The sequence below is a fragment of the Gracilinanus agilis genome, chromosome 3, assembly GCF_016433145.1.
Source record: "Gracilinanus agilis isolate LMUSP501 chromosome 3, AgileGrace, whole genome shotgun sequence".
Classification (NCBI taxonomy): Eukaryota; Metazoa; Chordata; class Mammalia; order Didelphimorphia; family Didelphidae; genus Gracilinanus; species Gracilinanus agilis.
In genome coordinates this window covers 207,833,690-207,851,400 of record NC_058132.1, presented here as the reverse complement: position 1 = coordinate 207,851,400, position 17,711 = coordinate 207,833,690, and the positions used below count along the sequence as shown (strand labels likewise).

Genomic DNA, 17,711 nt, shown 5'->3' with positions numbered 1-17,711 from the left:
AAAAGCTTTTGTACAAACAAAAACAATGTAGTCAAAATCAGGAGGGAAACAACAAATTGGGAAAAAATCTTTATAACGAAAAACTCTGACAGGGGTCTAATCACTCAAATATACAAGGAGTTAAAGCAATTGTATAAAAAATCAAGCCATTCCCCAATTGATAAATGGGCAAGAGACATGAATAGGCAATTTTCAGGTAAAGAAATCAAAAGTATCAATAAGCACATGAGAAAGTGTTCCAAATCTCTAATAATTAGAGAAATGCAAATCAAAACAACTCTGAGGTACCACCTCACACCTAGCAGATTGGCTAAAATGAAAGAAGGGGAGAGTAATGAATGTTGGAGGGGATGTGGCAAAATTGGGACATTAATGCATTGCTGGTGGAGTTGTGAACTGATCCAGCCATTCTGGCTGGCAATTTGGAATCATGCTCAAAGGGCTATAAAAGAATGCCTGCCCTTTGACCCAGCCATACCATTGTTGGGTTTGTACCCCAAAGAGATCATAGATAAACAGACATGTACAAAAATATTTATAGCTGCGCTTTTTGTGGTGGCAAAAAACTGGAAAAGGAGGGTATGTCCTTCAATTGGGGAATGGCTGAACAAACTGTGGTATATGCTGGTGATGGAATACTATTGTGCTAAAAGGAATAATAAACTGGAGGAGTTCCAGGCGAACTGTAGAGACCTCTGGGAACTGATGCAGAGCGAAAGGAGCAGAGCCAAAAGAACATTGTACACAGAGACTGATATAGTGTGGTAAAATTGAATGCAATGGGCTTCTGTACCAGCAGCAATGCAATGACCCAGGACAATTCTGAGGGATTTATGGTAAAGAATGTTACCCACATTCAGAGGAAGGACTGCAGGAGAGGAAACATATAAGAAAAGCAACTGCTTGAACGCATGGGTCAGGGCGGACATGATTGAGGGTGTGGACTCGAAACTACCACACCAATGCAACCACCAACAATTGGGAAATTGGTCTTGATCAAGGACACATGACAAAACCAGTGGAAAAGTGCGTCAGCCATGGGTGGGGGTAGTGTGGGGGGTGAAGGGGAAAATAGGAGCATGAAACATGTAACCATGTTAAAAATGATTATTAATAAATGTTAAAAAAAAACTATATTTAGAGCAAGAAGACAATGAAGGGAGGGAAAAGCTATAGCTTGGGGTAGAAGGCATAATGTTGAAAGATGATAGGGAACAGAACTATTCAATTCCTACAGTACTTCTCTCTATCAGAGAGAATGGTCTTAAACTGAACTAAATGCCCTAAGAAAGGTAAAACAAGTTGGGTTGAAAGGAGATTAAAGCCTCAGACAGGTGAGCTCCACCTAGTTCTATCAGAGTCTCATAATTTTTGACATAAGCAGAATTGAAAGAACGGAGGCGGGATGGGGGATCAGGTGCCGCAACTAGATGGCTCAGTGGATTTAGAGCCAGGCCTAGACATGATAAATCCTGTGTTCAAATCTGGCCTCAGGTACTTTCTAGGTGTGTGACTGTGGGCAAGTCACTTGTCTCCCATTGCTTAGCACTTATTGCTTTTCTCCCTTGAAACCAATACATAGTATTGATTCTAAGATGGAAGGTAAGAGTTTAAAAAAATAGGAAAGAGCTCAAGGGGATCATCAAAACTTTCTGATTTTATGATAGAAATTCATTAACACTAAAATCTATTAGTGTTTTATTTTTTTTTTTTGGTCTCTAAGACCTTCAGCAGCTCGTCGTGTAACCTGCTCCCTTTTCTATCTCGTGATTTGACTTCTCAGAGAACAACAAATCCCAAAGACATTATGAAAGTTCAGAATAAGAAGGAATTTCAGAGAGCATTTAGTCCAAACAGCACTTGAACAAGAAACTCCTCCATATTAACTGAAAAGTAATCATATATCTTCTTTGCTCGAAGACTTCACAGGTGGGGGGTACCTACTGCCTCTTAGCTTCTACCAGATGGCCACCTCAGAGTGGAAAAGAAGTGGGCTGAGTCATCAGGTTCTTTTCCTTTCTTATAGTAATGACTCTGCTCTAGCTTCCATTATATGATAACAACAGGACATCTGGAGTCTCTAGGTATCCCAACAATAACATCTCTGGTCAAGGTCTTGATGAAAAATAAAGACAGACCTAATGATTAAAATGACACTTAAGGTATCCTGTATATCTAACATGCACAATCAGGACCTCTAAAAAAGAGTAAGCTGTAGTTATTTTGTTTTGTTTTGTTTTGTTTTAATTAGATCGATTGTTCCAAGTCTACATTGAGTCTACAACCTTTTCTTATTATCATTCATTGGACCTGGGAACAGGTAATGGAACAACTGGTATTTATATCTTTAAGCAAAAAATAGAGAATCTTATATTGATGATTCATTTCCTCTTTCATTCCAAATAACTGACTAGAGATATGGTTCTAGCCCAATTAGTATCCTGTGCTCTGTCCAAAAGCACTGTTCTTGGGGACAGGAGAAAGGAAGAATGCTTTGGCACTCTGAATATAAAAAGAAATGATCACAACTGATGATTCACAGGTCAAGATTTGATTTGCCAGCCTGATCATGAGAGATGAGAACAATTTCCATTTCTTCTTATAGTCTCCCTTCAGCATAAAGACAGACTTAATAACGATATGCCTGACTTGCCACACACACACACACATACACACACACACAAAATAAATTCAATCTTCCAAAGGGATGAGGAGGATTTTCATAGGGCTATAACCCCAACACCTCCTGTGAGGGTCCAAGCACATGAAAACAGACCACTGGCACACAAGGGCAGTCATGTCCAGGGCTTCCTGCTCATCTTGGTCTGGAGAACTTCCATAGGCAAGGGCACCTTTGGAGATTTCGGTGTAGCTCTAGATTATTGCAGAAAAAGCACTTGATTTGGGGACACCGAATCTTAGAGTTGAAAGAGACCTCAGAGGCCATCTGGTTCAACAGAGACCTGAAAAAAAGCACCTACAACATTCCTAAAAAAGCAATTGCTGAGCTTTTACTGAAAGACCTTCAGCAAAGGGGAACCTTATACTTTCTGAGGCAGCTCATTCTAGATTTTGAGAAAGAAAGAGAGGGAGAAAAGAAGGGAGGGAAGGAAAGAAGAAAAGAAGGAAGGAAGGAAGAAAGGAAGAAAGGGAGGGAGGGAAGGAGGGAAAGAGAGAAAAGGAGGGAAGGATAGAAGGTGATTTATTAATTTATTATTATAAATGCCTAGTACATGCCAGACATTGTGCTAATAGTTTTACAACTATTATCTCATTTGATACTTGCAATTCTGGGAGGTAAATGCTATTATTATCTCCAGTTTACAATTGAGGAAACTGCAGCAGACAAAGTGACTTGACCAGAATCATATGACTAGTTAAGTGTCTAAAGGAGGCCACATTTGACCTTGGGTCTTCCTGACTCTAAGTCCAGGACTCTATACTACCTAGCTGCCTTCAAGGCCCCATCTAGCTCTAAATCTCTGATCCTACAATCATTTAGTGCAATTCTTTCCTCTTCAAGATGATAAAACCCAGAGAGGGGAAGTTACTTGCCCAATGTAATAGTGATATTGGGGCAGTGTTGAGATTAGAAGTCGGCTCTGCTGCCTCCTAGACCAGGGTTCTTTCCACAATACTATATTGCCTCTTTTTCCAGCCAATTGTTTTAATGATACAGAGGCAGAGACCTCAAAAGAATATTCATCCTTGCACCAAAAGAAGAAGAAATTGCAGCTGAGAGGAAAGCCAGAGTTCTTTGCTTTTCTCTCCTACCATATTTTATGATTTTCCATCCTCAGTCTTAACACCTGCCCAACTAAGGCTGGGGCTAACCACAGAGGAGAGAGCCAAATAAATACTACAATCTCAGATTCCTCTTTAAAAAGCACATCTACCACTTCTCTCTTTGATTCTAGAAGAAACAAAGAAAGAAAAAAGCTGTTTTATTTTCTTAAGACGTCCTTTCTGTTTCTTCCATTCACAGAGAGAGAGAGGAAGCATGGAGGTCAGTCTGCTCTGAGCACCAGCAGCTGTCCTATATTTTAGGGATCCGGAACTCAGGCAAAAGCAAAACAAAGAACAGGATATGACGCAGGAGTTGGGAGTTATTAGGGTCTGGACACATTTTTAGCTCTTTGCATGATGCTGGGAAAGGGGCACTGGATAGGGAGCTAAGGAGTCCTGGGTTCTAATCTTTGTTCTTTTTTGTAAGTAGCTCTGTGACCTAAAGCAAGTGGTTTTTCCCTCTTTGGGCCTCAGTTTCTTCATCAGTGGTATAGAGGAAGCTGGGCTAACTGACTTCTAACACCCTTTTAGAGCAGAAATCCCACTAGAAGAAAAGACATTGTCTGCTCTTACTTTAACACTTGGACACCATCACTTTTTTCATCCATTCAAACACCTCGTAGTGTTATCTCTGTGAATTTATGTACACACAGAGCAAGAAGAAACATGTTATTTGTATTTAGTAATGAAAATTTACTAACATTATTATTAATATACTTTTTTATTTTCAAAATACTATTATATCCATAAAGAGAGAAGAGAAAGCCACCCACAGAGTCAAGGAAACCTAGATTTAAATCCTGCCTCTGACATATACTAGCTTTGTAGCCATGGGCAAGTCATTTAATCTCAGCTAAACAGGCAAAGTCTCTAAGACTATAAAGTACAGGCATTATGAGTCTACATAAGTGGGTGGAGTATCCACTGGGATCACCCTATTGAAGTCCAATACCACCAAAAGTTCCACCATCAAAAAAGAAAAGAAAAATAATATTCATTATCTCATTTAATCCCCAATCTTGTGAAGGAGCAGCATGTTCCCATTCACAGATAAGAGAAGGGAACAAAAGCAAGTTTAAGTGTCTTGTCACACTTCACACAGTCAATATTAAATCTCAAATTGGAATCTTGATTTAAGGATCTCTGCTCCATTGATGCTCACTGATTTGAATTCCTAGAAAATCAATCAATGGGGACAGCTAGATGGCAAATAGTGAATCCTAGCTCTGTTATTTACAAACTGAATGACCATAAGCAAATTGCTTCTCCTCTCAAGGTCTCGATTTCCTTATCTGTAAAATAAAGATTATAGGGGGCAGCTAGTTGGCACAGTGGATAGACCACTAGACCTGGAGTCAAGAATGACTGGAGCCAAATACTCAAGTCTACACTTCCTGGGTGTGTGACCCTTAGCAAGTCACCCAACCCCATTTTGCCTAGACCTTGCTCTTTCTATCTTAGAGTCATTACTAAATCAGAAAGTGAGGGTTTAAAAAAAGAAAGAAAATAAATTAATGACCAAAAATAAAACAAAAATCAGAAAAAAGTAACTTACTTTAGCTGATTGGTTTCCATCCCCTGGGCAATGGCCATAAGAATGCCTCCATGATCTCCCCACGTATAGTAATGAGGTCCAGAAAGGGCCTGAGAAGAAAAAAAAGTCAACAGGTCACTTCATTCTGTCATTAAAAGACTAAGAATATGGGCTTTAACTACTAGATGTAAGATATTTTAAAACTTCAGTTTTCAAGATATAGTGTACATACATAGTAATTATGTTGAATGAATGGACGTATACATTGTCACATGGGTGTCATTACAGTGTCCCAATAACTATATGAAGTAAGCAGGCAGGAATAGTGTTAGCCCCACTTTTTACAGAGGAGAAAACTGAGGACTAAACCATTTGTGACTCACCACAGTTCTACAGTTAATAAGAGGCAAATCTAGAACCCAGATCTTCTCCCTCTGACCTCAGAGCTTCTTCCAGTACACAAACCTAGCTCCAAAACTCAGAATCCCCATACAAGATCCTAAGCCATGAGAAAATTAATCTGAAAAGGAATCTGAAGAACTTCAGTTGAAACTCTGCTGCTAAGCTATTTACTATACTGGGCAAGTCACTAAAGTTCTTTGGGCCCCAGTTTTCTCATTTGAAAAATAAGGAGATAACTGTCTTCAATGCCTCTGTCTATTGGCTGATTCCCTACTGTCTACAAACAGCCATGTTTCCTCATCCTCAAAAAAACTTCGCCTGATCCAACTATCTTCTTAATGATCATTCTCCCTGCCCTCCTTTTTATGGCCTTTTGGAATCACTGCCTCTGCTACCTTTCCTCTGTAGGAGCATGGCTTTTGCCAGCAAAGTAACTTTCCCCTTTACCCAAAAAGTAGCTAGGTGGCTGGGGAGAATGGGGAGAAGAGAAAAAACAAAAACAAAAAATCAGCAGAAGTAGGCCAGCCATGGCAGAAACGTGTCTTGTTAGACTATCTGAAAAATTGAGGATTACTTCTCCAAACTTCTGGTTGCCATTAATGTAAGAAATAGAATGGATATAAAAGGATAGATTTAAAAATATGATGATTTTAAAAGATTTATTGGTAGCCATTAGAAAAATGAAGCCATGTGCCATGTTAAGAGTCAGTTTGAGGGGGCAGCTGGGTAGCTCAGTGGATTGAGAGCCAGGCCTAGAGATGGGAGGTCCCAGGTTCAAATCCAGCCTCAGACACTTCCCAGCTGTGTGACCCTGGGCAAGTCACTTGACCCCCATTGCCCACCCTTACCAATCTTCCACCTATGAGACAATACACCGAAGTACAAGGGTTTAAAAAAAAAAAAAAAGAATAGATGACTGGGGCAGGGGAGCAGCTGGGTGGCTCAGTGGATTGAGAGTCAGGCCTAGAGACGGGAGGTCCCAGATTCAAATACTGCCTCAGACACTTTCCAGCTGTGTGACCCTGGGCAAGTCACTTGACCCTCATTGCCTACCCTTACCACTCTTCAGCCTTGGAGCCAATACTCAGTATTGACAGAAGGTAAGGGCTTAAAAAAAAAAAAGAGAGTCAGTTTGAAAGATCCACCATTACCTCCGCCACCATGCTGCTTCCACCAGAAAAGAGACAGCAGGAGCCCAGCCACTCATTTTTAACCTCGGGTCCATGTTATTATGTAATTGCCTACGTCATTACGAAAGCCAGGAATCATGGGGAATGTAGTTTGAAAGACCCCTAAACTTCAAGTTTAGGTCAGAGACCTCAAAATTTCAATTACACACCTCTCACTCTGCAATTTGGCTTCTGACCTCATTCTTCAACTGAAAGAGATCTCCTCAAAGTTGCCAATTACCTCTTTAACCACTCCAATGGCCTTTTCTCATTCTTCATCCTTCTTACCTTCTCTTCAGTTTTTGACACTGTCAATCAGTCTCTTCATCTTTATGATCTCTTTTTTTCTGGGCTCTCATTCATGGTTCTCCACCTGCCTGTCAGATTATTGCTTCGCAGGCCCCTTTGCTGAATTATCATCCAAGGTCATATCCATTAACCACAGGTGTCTCACAAGGCTCTGTTCTGACCCCCCTCTCTTCTCCCACTACATGTCTCACCTGGCGATCTCACCAGCTCCCATGGATTCAGTTATCATCTCTTCCACGTAGATGACTGTTAAAGATATTTGTTCTAGTCCTAATCTCTCTCCTGATTTTCAGACTTACATGTCCAACTGCCTACTAGACATCTCAAACTGGACTGGGACTTATCTTTCTCCAAAAACCCTTCCATCTCCCTAACTTCCCTTTTACTGTCAAGAGTGCCATCATACTCCCAGGCATAAAAGCTTGCTACCAGGTAGCATACTTTACTCTTTACTTTCTCTTATCCCACAACGACCCCCAACCTCTGTCCAATTGGTTAATGAGTCCTATCAATTCTACATTGGCAACATCTCTCGCATGTGTGCCCTTCTCTCCTGACAGGGATAATTGCCTTGCTGACTTCATGCTTAAACTAATACAATATCCTGTGGCTGACCTCCCTCCTTCCAGTCTCTTCCCATACCAGTCCTTCTTCCACTTAGCTGTCTAAGAGCTCGTTCCTCTAAAGCACAAGTCTGACCAAGTCATTCCCCTACTCAGCAAACTCTAATGGCTCCCTATAAATTGTGGGCTCAAAGAAAATACATCCTTTCTTTTGCTGGTAAGCCTCTCAATATCTGGCCCCTTCTTCATTTTCTAGCCTTCTTACACTTTACTTCCCCCCCATAGTGTATGATTTGGTGGATCTGGATTCCTTCATGCTCCTCCCATAAGTTATCTCCCTGACCAAATCCAGCCATTTTCACTGGCTGTGCCCCATGCCTGGAGCTTCCTCTCTCCTCATCTTGGCCTCCTCAATTCCTTGGTTTCCTTCAAGTTTTATTTTCTACAAGAAGCACTTCTCAGTCCTCCTAAATATTAATGTCTTTCATCTGAGATAATCTTCAATCTATCCTTCTTATCTCATTTGTACACAGCATATAAATACATGGTATCTTCCCCATTAGAGCTCCTTAAGAGAAGGGACTGGGTTATTTTGAGGTTCATGGGGTGCCTTTAGTTGTATCCCGACACTGAGCATAGTGTGTGGTTCATAAGGTTCTTAAGAAATACTTGCTGACTTGACTTTATACACAGGAGCTTTCCTGTGCAGGGGTCAGGAAAAGCTCTTCTCAGTGACTATAGAACTCTTCCAGTTGGCTCCACATTGTCTGAAGCCTCAGTGCAATCACTACAATATTATTTAAAGCATCTAGAGCACCTCACCATCCACAGAGAATTCCTTTTCAATCTGGCCCTTTCACTGCATTACCTTTATTGCAGTAGTGAGCATGTTTGGCAAGCACACTTCTCCCTGTTTACCTCACCCAATGTTTATAAACAGACAGCCACTGAACAGGGTTGTTTATGTTACATAATTCAAGGAATCTTCACTGATTTTTGATGTACAGAAGGCAGCTTTTTTTCTACGAAATCAATTATTTTTGGGGCAGGGGTGGGATGGGGAACAGACAAATAAGCACAATGATATCCTACATTCTCTACATATTTCAGTAATTATGAAATAGTAAAGATATGGTTCATTTTGAATATTGCTTGTGAAAGTTTGCCTGTTCCCTACTAATAAAAACACTTACTGAAGATTCATTAAGCTTATAAACTCAAACTCTCATACTTTGTGTAGGTGGAAGAGTAAATATATACAACTAAGGTTCTGGGTTAAGATGGCGGCAGAGTAAAAAGCAGCTCTTAACCTCTCTTGACCAAAACATACAGGACTCCTCAAGGGGACATAAAAACAAATCCAAACGAACAGAGGGACCCCACAACAGGGCACAGCGTGGAAGGTACATGGAATCAGGACATTTCCATGCTATAAAGGGGTGAAACAGCTCTCACTAAATTGCGGGCTGAGCAACCACCTTCTCCCCACCCCCTCCACACACACCACATACAATGCCAAAGCCAGCTAAAAAGAAATAGAGCAAGTTTGGGGCACCCATTGAGTCATTGGCAGCTCCAGGGCCTGTTCCTGAGAGCAGCAAGACTTAGAACCCCAAAAAGCTAAAGAACAAGCACGGACTTTGAGCGCAGACACAGAGCGTGGGTGCGGGCAGAGGCGTGGGTGGAGGCAGACACAGGCTCAAGCGAAGGCTCTGAAACCCTGAGTGGGGAACCAGTGCAGACGGGTATACGACTGTGGAAGCAGCGCCCTGAGACTTGTAAAGGAACCTCCGGCAGAGGACCAAGCAAGGGGGTCCACCAGGGGGCTCGACCTTAAGAAAAACCAGACCTCAGACCTCAGGACCCAAAAGACCTCAGACGGTCGCTGAGCGCGAGGATAAAGCTGAGAACCTGCTGGGCTAACAATGGCTACCCAGAATCAGAAAGTTCAGAAGAGAAAGATTAACAACAAGAAAAAGAAATCTTTAACCCTCGACAACTTTTACACAGAGAAAATCCAGTCAACCAAGCAAACAGAGGAGGAGAACAAACAAGCATCAGGACCCTCCCAAAAAAATGAAAACTAATCACAAGCTCTTGAAGAGTTCAAAACTGAGATGACGAGAAAGTTGGAAAAGATTTGGTTAGAGAAATGGGAAATAGCTCAAAAGGAAATCAGGCAAGAAAATAACATTTAAAAGGCAGAATTTTGCAATTGGAAAGTGAGGCTCAGAAATCAAATGAACAGATAAGCAAATTGAACACCAGAAATGACCAGAATGAAAAGGAAGTCCCTAAAGGCTAGAATTGAGCAAATAGAAGCTAATGATCTCTCAAGACAAAAAGAACAAATAAAACAAAGTCAAAAGACTGAAAAAATAGAAGGAAACATGAAATATCTCAATGAGAAAGTGACAGACCAAGAAAACCAGTCTAGAAGAGACAATTTGAGAATCATTAGTCTCCCTGAAAAAGGAGAAATTAATAGAAATTTGGACTCCATACTAAAAGAAATTATTCAGCAAAACTGCCCTGAAGTCCTACAACAAGAGGGCAATATAGACATTGAAAGGATCCATAGATCACCCTCGACACTCGACCCAGAAAGGACAACACCAAGGAATATAATAGCCAAATTCAAGAGCTTCCAAACAAAAGAAAAAATCTTACAAGAAGCCAGAAAGAGACAATTCAAATATCAAGGAGCACCAATCAGGATCACACAGGATCTGGTAGCCTCCATGCTAAAAGACTGCAAGGCTTGGAATATGATATTCAGAAAGGCAAGAGAGCTGGGCCTGCAACCACAGATCAACTACCCATCAGAACTGACTATATACTTCCAGGGGAAAGTATGGGCATTCAACAAAATTGAAGATTTCCAAGTATTTGCACAGAAAAGACCAGGGCTAAATGGAAAGTATGATATGCAACCACAAATATCAGAAACATGAAAAGGTAAATAAGAAACAGAGGGGAAAGAAAGAAAACTCATGATTTTTAAATTTGCCTTTTTAAGGGCCTCAGTAAGATCTAATTATCTGTATTCCTATTTGGAGAAATGCTATGTATAATTCTCTGTAGTAAACTCTATTCACTATTATAGTATTCACTATTATAGCAATCAGAAGAATAATTCATAGGGAGAGGGTGGAATACTAAATGGTCTAAGATGACATGGGGGGTAGGAAAGAGGGGGGTGAATAGTAGGGGACACCAAGAGAAACTTGAGAGAATAAGAAAAATAGGATATTATATTACACACAAAGAGGGCATTGGAAGGAGAGGGGACAAATACTATTATAAGAAGGAGAGTAAGAGAGCATTAAGAGGTAATATTTAAACCTTACTCTCAGTGTAATCAACCCGGAGAGGGAAGAGTAGCTATACTATCATTGGGATATAAAACTCTTATCTAACCCTACTGAGAAAGTCAGAAGGGATAAACCAAGGGGAGCAGGGGAGTGGGGAGGTCAAAAAAAGGGAGGGGAGAAGAAGGGGGAGGGAATTCATTACTCCTTTCAAAACAAAAAGAGGGGAATAATAAGGGAGGGGATAGAAAGGGAAGTTAATCAAGGGAGGGGATAAGGGATAGGGTCTTAATAGCAAACCACTGGTTTAAAAGGAAATAGTTTAAGAAGAAGGGGTAGGAATAGGGGAGGATACGAAAATGTCAGCAAATTCACAACTTATAATTATTACTCTGAATGTGAATGGGATGAACTCGCTCATAAAACGGAAGCAAATAGCAGAGTGGATTAGAAACCAAAATCCCACCATATGTTGTCTACAAGAAACACATATGAGGCGGGTGGACATACACAAGTTTAAGGTTCAGGGTTTGAGCAAAATCTTGTGGGCGTCAAATGAGAAAAAGAAGGCAGGAGTGGCTATTATGATTTCTGACACAGCCAAAGTAAAAATAGATATGATTAAAAAAGACAGGGAAGGTCATTACATCCTGATTAAAGGCAGTATAAACAATGAGGAAATGACACTGCTCAATATATATGCACCAAGTGGCATAGCATCCAAATTCATAAAGGAGAAACTGGCAGAGCTCAAGAAGGAAATAGATAGTAAAACCATACTAGTGGGAGATCTAAATATTCCTCTTACAGATCTAGATAAATCAAACCAAAAAATAAATAAGAAAGAGGTAAGAGAGGAGAATGAAGTCCTAGAAAAACTAGATTTAATTGATATGTGGAGAAAAATAAATAGGGACAAAAAGGAATACACCTTCTCAGCTGCACATGGCACATTCACAAAGATTGACCATGTTATAGGGCATAGAATCATTGTAAACAAATGCAAAAGGGCAGAAATAATAAATGTAACCTTCTCAGATCATAATGCAATAAAAATAATAATTAGCAAAGGGCACCTGGACAGGCAAATAAAAAACCAATTGGAAATTAAACAATATGATTCTCCAAAACATATTAGTCAAAGAAGAAATCATAGAAACAATCAACAATTTCATTGAAGAGAATGACAATGATGAGACATCCTACCAAACTCTGTGGGATGCGGCCAAGGCAGTACTCAGGAGGAAATTTATATCCTTGAGTGCATATACTAACAAATTAAGGAGGGCAGAGATTAATGAATTGGGCATGCAACTCAAAAAATTAGAAAGCGAGCAAATTAAAAATCCCCAGATGAAAACTAAATTAGAAATACTAAAAATCAAGGGAGAAATTAATAAAATCAAAAGTAAAAGAACTATTGAATTAATAAATAAGACTAGAAGCTGGTATTTTGAAAAAACAGATAAAATAGACAAAGTACTGGTCAATCTAATAAAAAAAGGGAAAGAAGAAAACCAAATTGACAGTATCAAAGATGAAAAGGGAGACCTCACCTCTAATGAAGGGGAAATTAAGGCAATCATTAAAAACTATTTTGCCCAATTATATGGCAATAAATATAACAATTTAGGAGATATGGATGAATATTTACAAAAATATAAACTGCCTAGATTAACAACAGAAGAAATAGAATACCTAAATAATCCCATATAAGAAAAAGAAATTGAACAAGCCATCAAAGAACTCCCTAAGAAAAAATCGCCAGGACCTGATGGATTCACAAGTGAATTCTATCAGACATTCAAAGAGCAATTAATCCCAATACTATACAAATTATTTGATATGATAAGCAAAGAAGGAGTCCTACCAAATTCCTTTTATGACACAAATATGGTACTGATTCCAAAGCCAGGTAGATCAAAAACAGAGAAAGAAAACTACAGACCAATCTCCCTAATGAACATAGATGCAAAAATCTTAAATAGAATACTAGCAAAGAGACTCCAGCAAGTAATTAAGAAGATCATCCACCATGATCAGGTGGGATTTATACCAGGAATACAAGGATGGTTCAACATTAGGAAAACCATCCACATAATTGACCATATCAACAGTCTAACAAACAAAAATCACATGATTATCTCAATAGATGCTGAAAAAGCCTTTGACAAAATACAGCATCCATTCCTATTGAAAACACTGAAAAGTACAGGAATAGAAGGACCTTTCCTAAAAATAATAAACAGTATATACCTAAAACCATCAACAAACATCATATGCAATGGAGATAAATTAGAAGCCTTCCCAATAAGATCAGGAGTAAAACAAGGATGCCCATTATCACCTCTATTATTCAACATTTTACTAGAAACACTAGCAGTAGCAATTAGAGAAGAAAAAGAAATTGAAGGTATCAAATAGGCAAGGAGGAGACTAAGCTATCACTCTTTGCAGATGATATGATGGTATACTTAAAAAAATCCTAGAGAATCAACTAAGAAGCTTGTAGAAATAATCAATAACTTTAGCAAAGTTGCAGGATACAAAATAAATGCACATAAATCATCAGCATTTCTATACATTTCCAACACATTAGAGGAGCGAGAAGTAGAAAGAGAAACACCATTTAAAATCACCCTAGACAATATAAAATACTTAGGAATCTATCTACCAAAACAAACACAGCAATTATATGAAAACAACTACAAAACACTTTACAAACAAATAAAACTGGATCTAAATAACTTGAAAGCCATTGACTGCTCATGGGTAGGACGAGCTAACATAATAAAAATGACCATTCTACCCAAATTAATTTACCTATTTAGCGCCATATCTATCAAACTACCAAAAAACTTCTTTACTGAATTAGAAAAAACTAAAACTAATTTCATTTGGAATAACAAAAGATCAAGAATATCAAGGGAAATAACGAAAAAAATGTGAAGGAAGGTGGCCTAGCAGTACCAGATATTAAACTATACTATAAAGCAGCAGTCATCAAAACAATATGGTACTGGCTAAGAGACAGAGAGGAGGATCAGTGGAATAGACTTGGGGTAAATGACATCAGCAAGACAGTGTATGATAAACCTCAAAGAGTCCAACTTTTGGGACATGAATCCACTATTTGACAAAAACTGCTGGGAAATTTGGAAAACAATATGGGAGAGATTAGGTTTAGATCAACATCTCACACCCTACACCAAGATAAATTCAGAATGGGTGAATGACTTGAACATAAGGAGGGAAACCATAAATAAGTTAAGTGAACACAGAATAGTATACTTGTCAGATCTGTGGGAAAGGAAAAACTTTAAAACCAAGCAAGAGTTAGAGAAAACTACAAAATGTAAATTAAATGGTTTTGATTATATTAAACTAAAAAGCTTTTATACAAACAAAAACAATGTAGTCAAAATCAGAAGGGAAACAACAAATTGGGAAAAAATCTTTATAACAAAAAACTCTGACAGGGGTCTAATTACTCAAATATACAAGGAGTTAAATCAATTGTATAAAAAAATCAAGCTATTCCCCAATTGATAAATGGGCAAGAGACATGAATAGGCAATTCTCAGGTAAAGAAATCAAAAGTATCAATAAGCACATGAGAAAGTGTTCTAAATCTCTACTAATTGGAGAAATGCAAATCAAAACAACTCTGAGTTATCACCTCACACCTAGCAGATTGGCTAAAATGAAAGAAGGGGAGAGTAATGAATGTTGGAGGGGATGTGGCAAAATTGGGACATTAATGCATTGCTGGTGGAGTTGTGAGCTGATCCAACCATTCTGGCTGGCAATTTGGAATCATGCTCAAAGGGCTATAAAAGACTGCCTGCCCTTTGATCCAGCCATACCATTGTTGGGTTTGTACCCCAAAGAGATCATAAATAAACAGACTTGTACGAAAATATTTATAGCTGCGTTTTTTGTGGTGGCAAAAAACTGGAAAAGGAGTGTATGTCCTTCAATTGGGGAATGGCTGAACAAATTATGGTATATGCTGGTGATGGAATACTATTGTGCTAAAAGGAATAATAAACTGGAGGAGTTCCAGGTGAACTGGAAAGACCTCCAGGAACTGATGCAGAGTGAAAGGAGCAGAGCCAGAAGAACACTGTACACAGAGACTGATATACTATGGTAAAATCGAATGTAATGGACTTCTGTACTAGCAGCAATGCAATGACACAAGACAGCTCTGAGGGATTTATGGTAAAGAGCGCTACCCACATTCAGAGGAAGGACTGCAGGAGAGGAAACATATAAGAAAAACAACTGCTTGAACGCATGGGTCGGGGTGGACATGATTGGGGATGTGGACTTGAAACTACCACACCAATGCAACCACCAACAATTTGGAAATAGGTCTTGATTAAGGACACATGACAAAACCAGTGGAAATGTGCATTGGCCATGGGTGGAGGGAGTGCGGGGGGTGAAGGGGAAAGTAGGAGCATGAATCATGTAACCATGTTAAAAATGAAAAATAATAAAAATAATGAAAAAAATTAATAAAAAAAATAGTAGTAAGAAAAATATACACAACTACTCAGAAGTTATCAATGCTCTCTGAGTTTCTTTTTATTGGTATTCATAAAGCCCAATACTTTTTCACTCCTTTGGAAGTTTCCCTTCTTCAAATACCCTATGTATTGTACTGAGAAGACCTTGCAATTGTGCTGTTGCCAGCATAGATTTCCTCTGTGAATACTTGATTCGATCTGCCTTCTTTTCTTATATTTGTTCTCTTTAATGTAATTTTTACTTCTCTATAACCGCATCTGGCAGTGTGATGTTAGAGTCAAGTGTGACAGTTCCACTGTCCTTGATGGAGAAAAGTTTGTTCAGATTTTTGCTAATCTTTTCCATCTTTCTTCTATTTGCATTTTCATCCATAACTGTCTGCAAAATGACTTAAGTTGGACATCCTGCCAAGCTTTCTTTAAACTAGTTTCACACTCTACTGCTTCTCTTTTTATAATATAATATTTCTCATAATCATCCATCATCTTTCTTCATAACATTTTGCAAACTAGTTTACATTCTAACCAAAGAATTGCCTTCGGCAGCCATCTATCTCCATTTGACAAATCGGTCAGATATTTGCCAACTAAGGTACTTTTTGAGATATTTCAGTCTTCTTATGGTTCATAATTAATTTATACTAAACTTGAGAATAAAATCATAATGGACACTTTCAATGTCATTTGCCACCCATTTTCAATTTCTGACTTCCGATTATTTTTTAAAATAATTTAGGGTTAAATCATTTCAGTTGTGCATCAGAATTTTTATAATTAGTATTATTTTTTACTTATCCTGTTATTAGCTCTGAAGAATCAATAATTTGACTACAGACAAATTGTTGATTTGGGAATAACTCTAACATCAATAATAATCCTTTTCCTGACTACTAAAATATAATCAATTTCATTCTTTAAAGTATTACTTGGTGCTCTCTCCATGTTCAGCACATAACAATTCTTTTCTTGAAAAAAGTGTTCATGACATAGAGACACATCAGCTTCTAGATAATCTACGAGTTGTTGGCTTTTCCTATTATTCCTCCTTCTAAACCATGTTTTCCCATATAGTTCTTCCAAGTCTCACTTTTTCCAAAACTCCCATTTAAGTCATCATTTATGTGAGGACATGAATAAGAGTCACACAGGATACATATATGCCATATCCCTCAGAAAAATGTGAGCTCTTTAAGAAAAGGAACTGCTTCATTTATGTCTATATTCAGTACCTAGTACAGAGTAGGCACTGATTAATGTTGAATTAAATTGAATAAATTTTATTATAAGGAAAAGACCACAGGCCTGATGATGGGAAGGGAAGAGAAGGGAAGGAGAGAAGGACAGAGATAAGAAATTCAAGAAGTAAGAAGAGAACCTTAGAGAGGGAGGAAGAAAGGATGAGGAGGACATTGGGACCTCCTGAATTTTCTGCTAAAAAGCCCATAGAGCAGGGACAATTAAAAGCAATACCCAGAAGTAAGAGTGATGTAATACCCTTTGGGCATCACATTTCTATGCTGTCCTCTCTTCCTGTTTGCCTCACACATTTCACCATCTGAATTTTGTATACTAAAGTAAATGGAAGAACCAGGGAAGAAGAAGAAACTCCCATTTAGGGAGCACTATAAGCTTCAGAAAGTTTTTTCTCAGCATCAATCTGTGATATAGGAAGTGCAAATACTTTTATCCCTATTTTATAAATGAAGACACTGAATTTCTAAAGGTTAAGTAATCTGACAAAGATTACACAACCAGAAAGTAGCAGAATCAGGCATCCTCTCCTAACTCTGGATGTGGCCCTCTTTCCATGACATCTACATCATGGCTTCTAGCTGTGGATGTTCTACAAGGTTCTGCTCTCCCTCTGTGGTCCTTCTTTAGATAATATCATCTCTCCTGGGTCTAATTAATCATCTCTATGCTGATGACTCCCAGATCTATAGATCCAGCCACAGTCTCTCCCCTGAACTTGTCATGTATCAATTATTGGGCTTACTGGGGGATTTCAAACTGAATGTCTCAGAGACATCCTATATTAAAGATGTTAAAAAACTGAACTCATTTTCCCCAAATCCTCCCCTCTTTCAAACTTATTTATTTTT

The 17,711-nt window shown here is 38.7% G+C and overlaps 1 protein-coding gene across 1 annotated transcript in view; it reads right to left on the bottom strand.

Annotated features, from left to right (window-relative positions):
* Positions 1-17,711, bottom strand: part of SORL1 (sortilin related receptor 1) — a 246,842-nt gene that overhangs the window by 118,762 nt on the left and 110,369 nt on the right. The window contains exon 12 of the mRNA XM_044669646.1: positions 5,342-5,430. Coding sequence (XP_044525581.1) covers positions 5,342-5,430 — 89 coding nt within the window. The remainder of the gene's footprint in view (positions 1-5,341; positions 5,431-17,711) is intronic.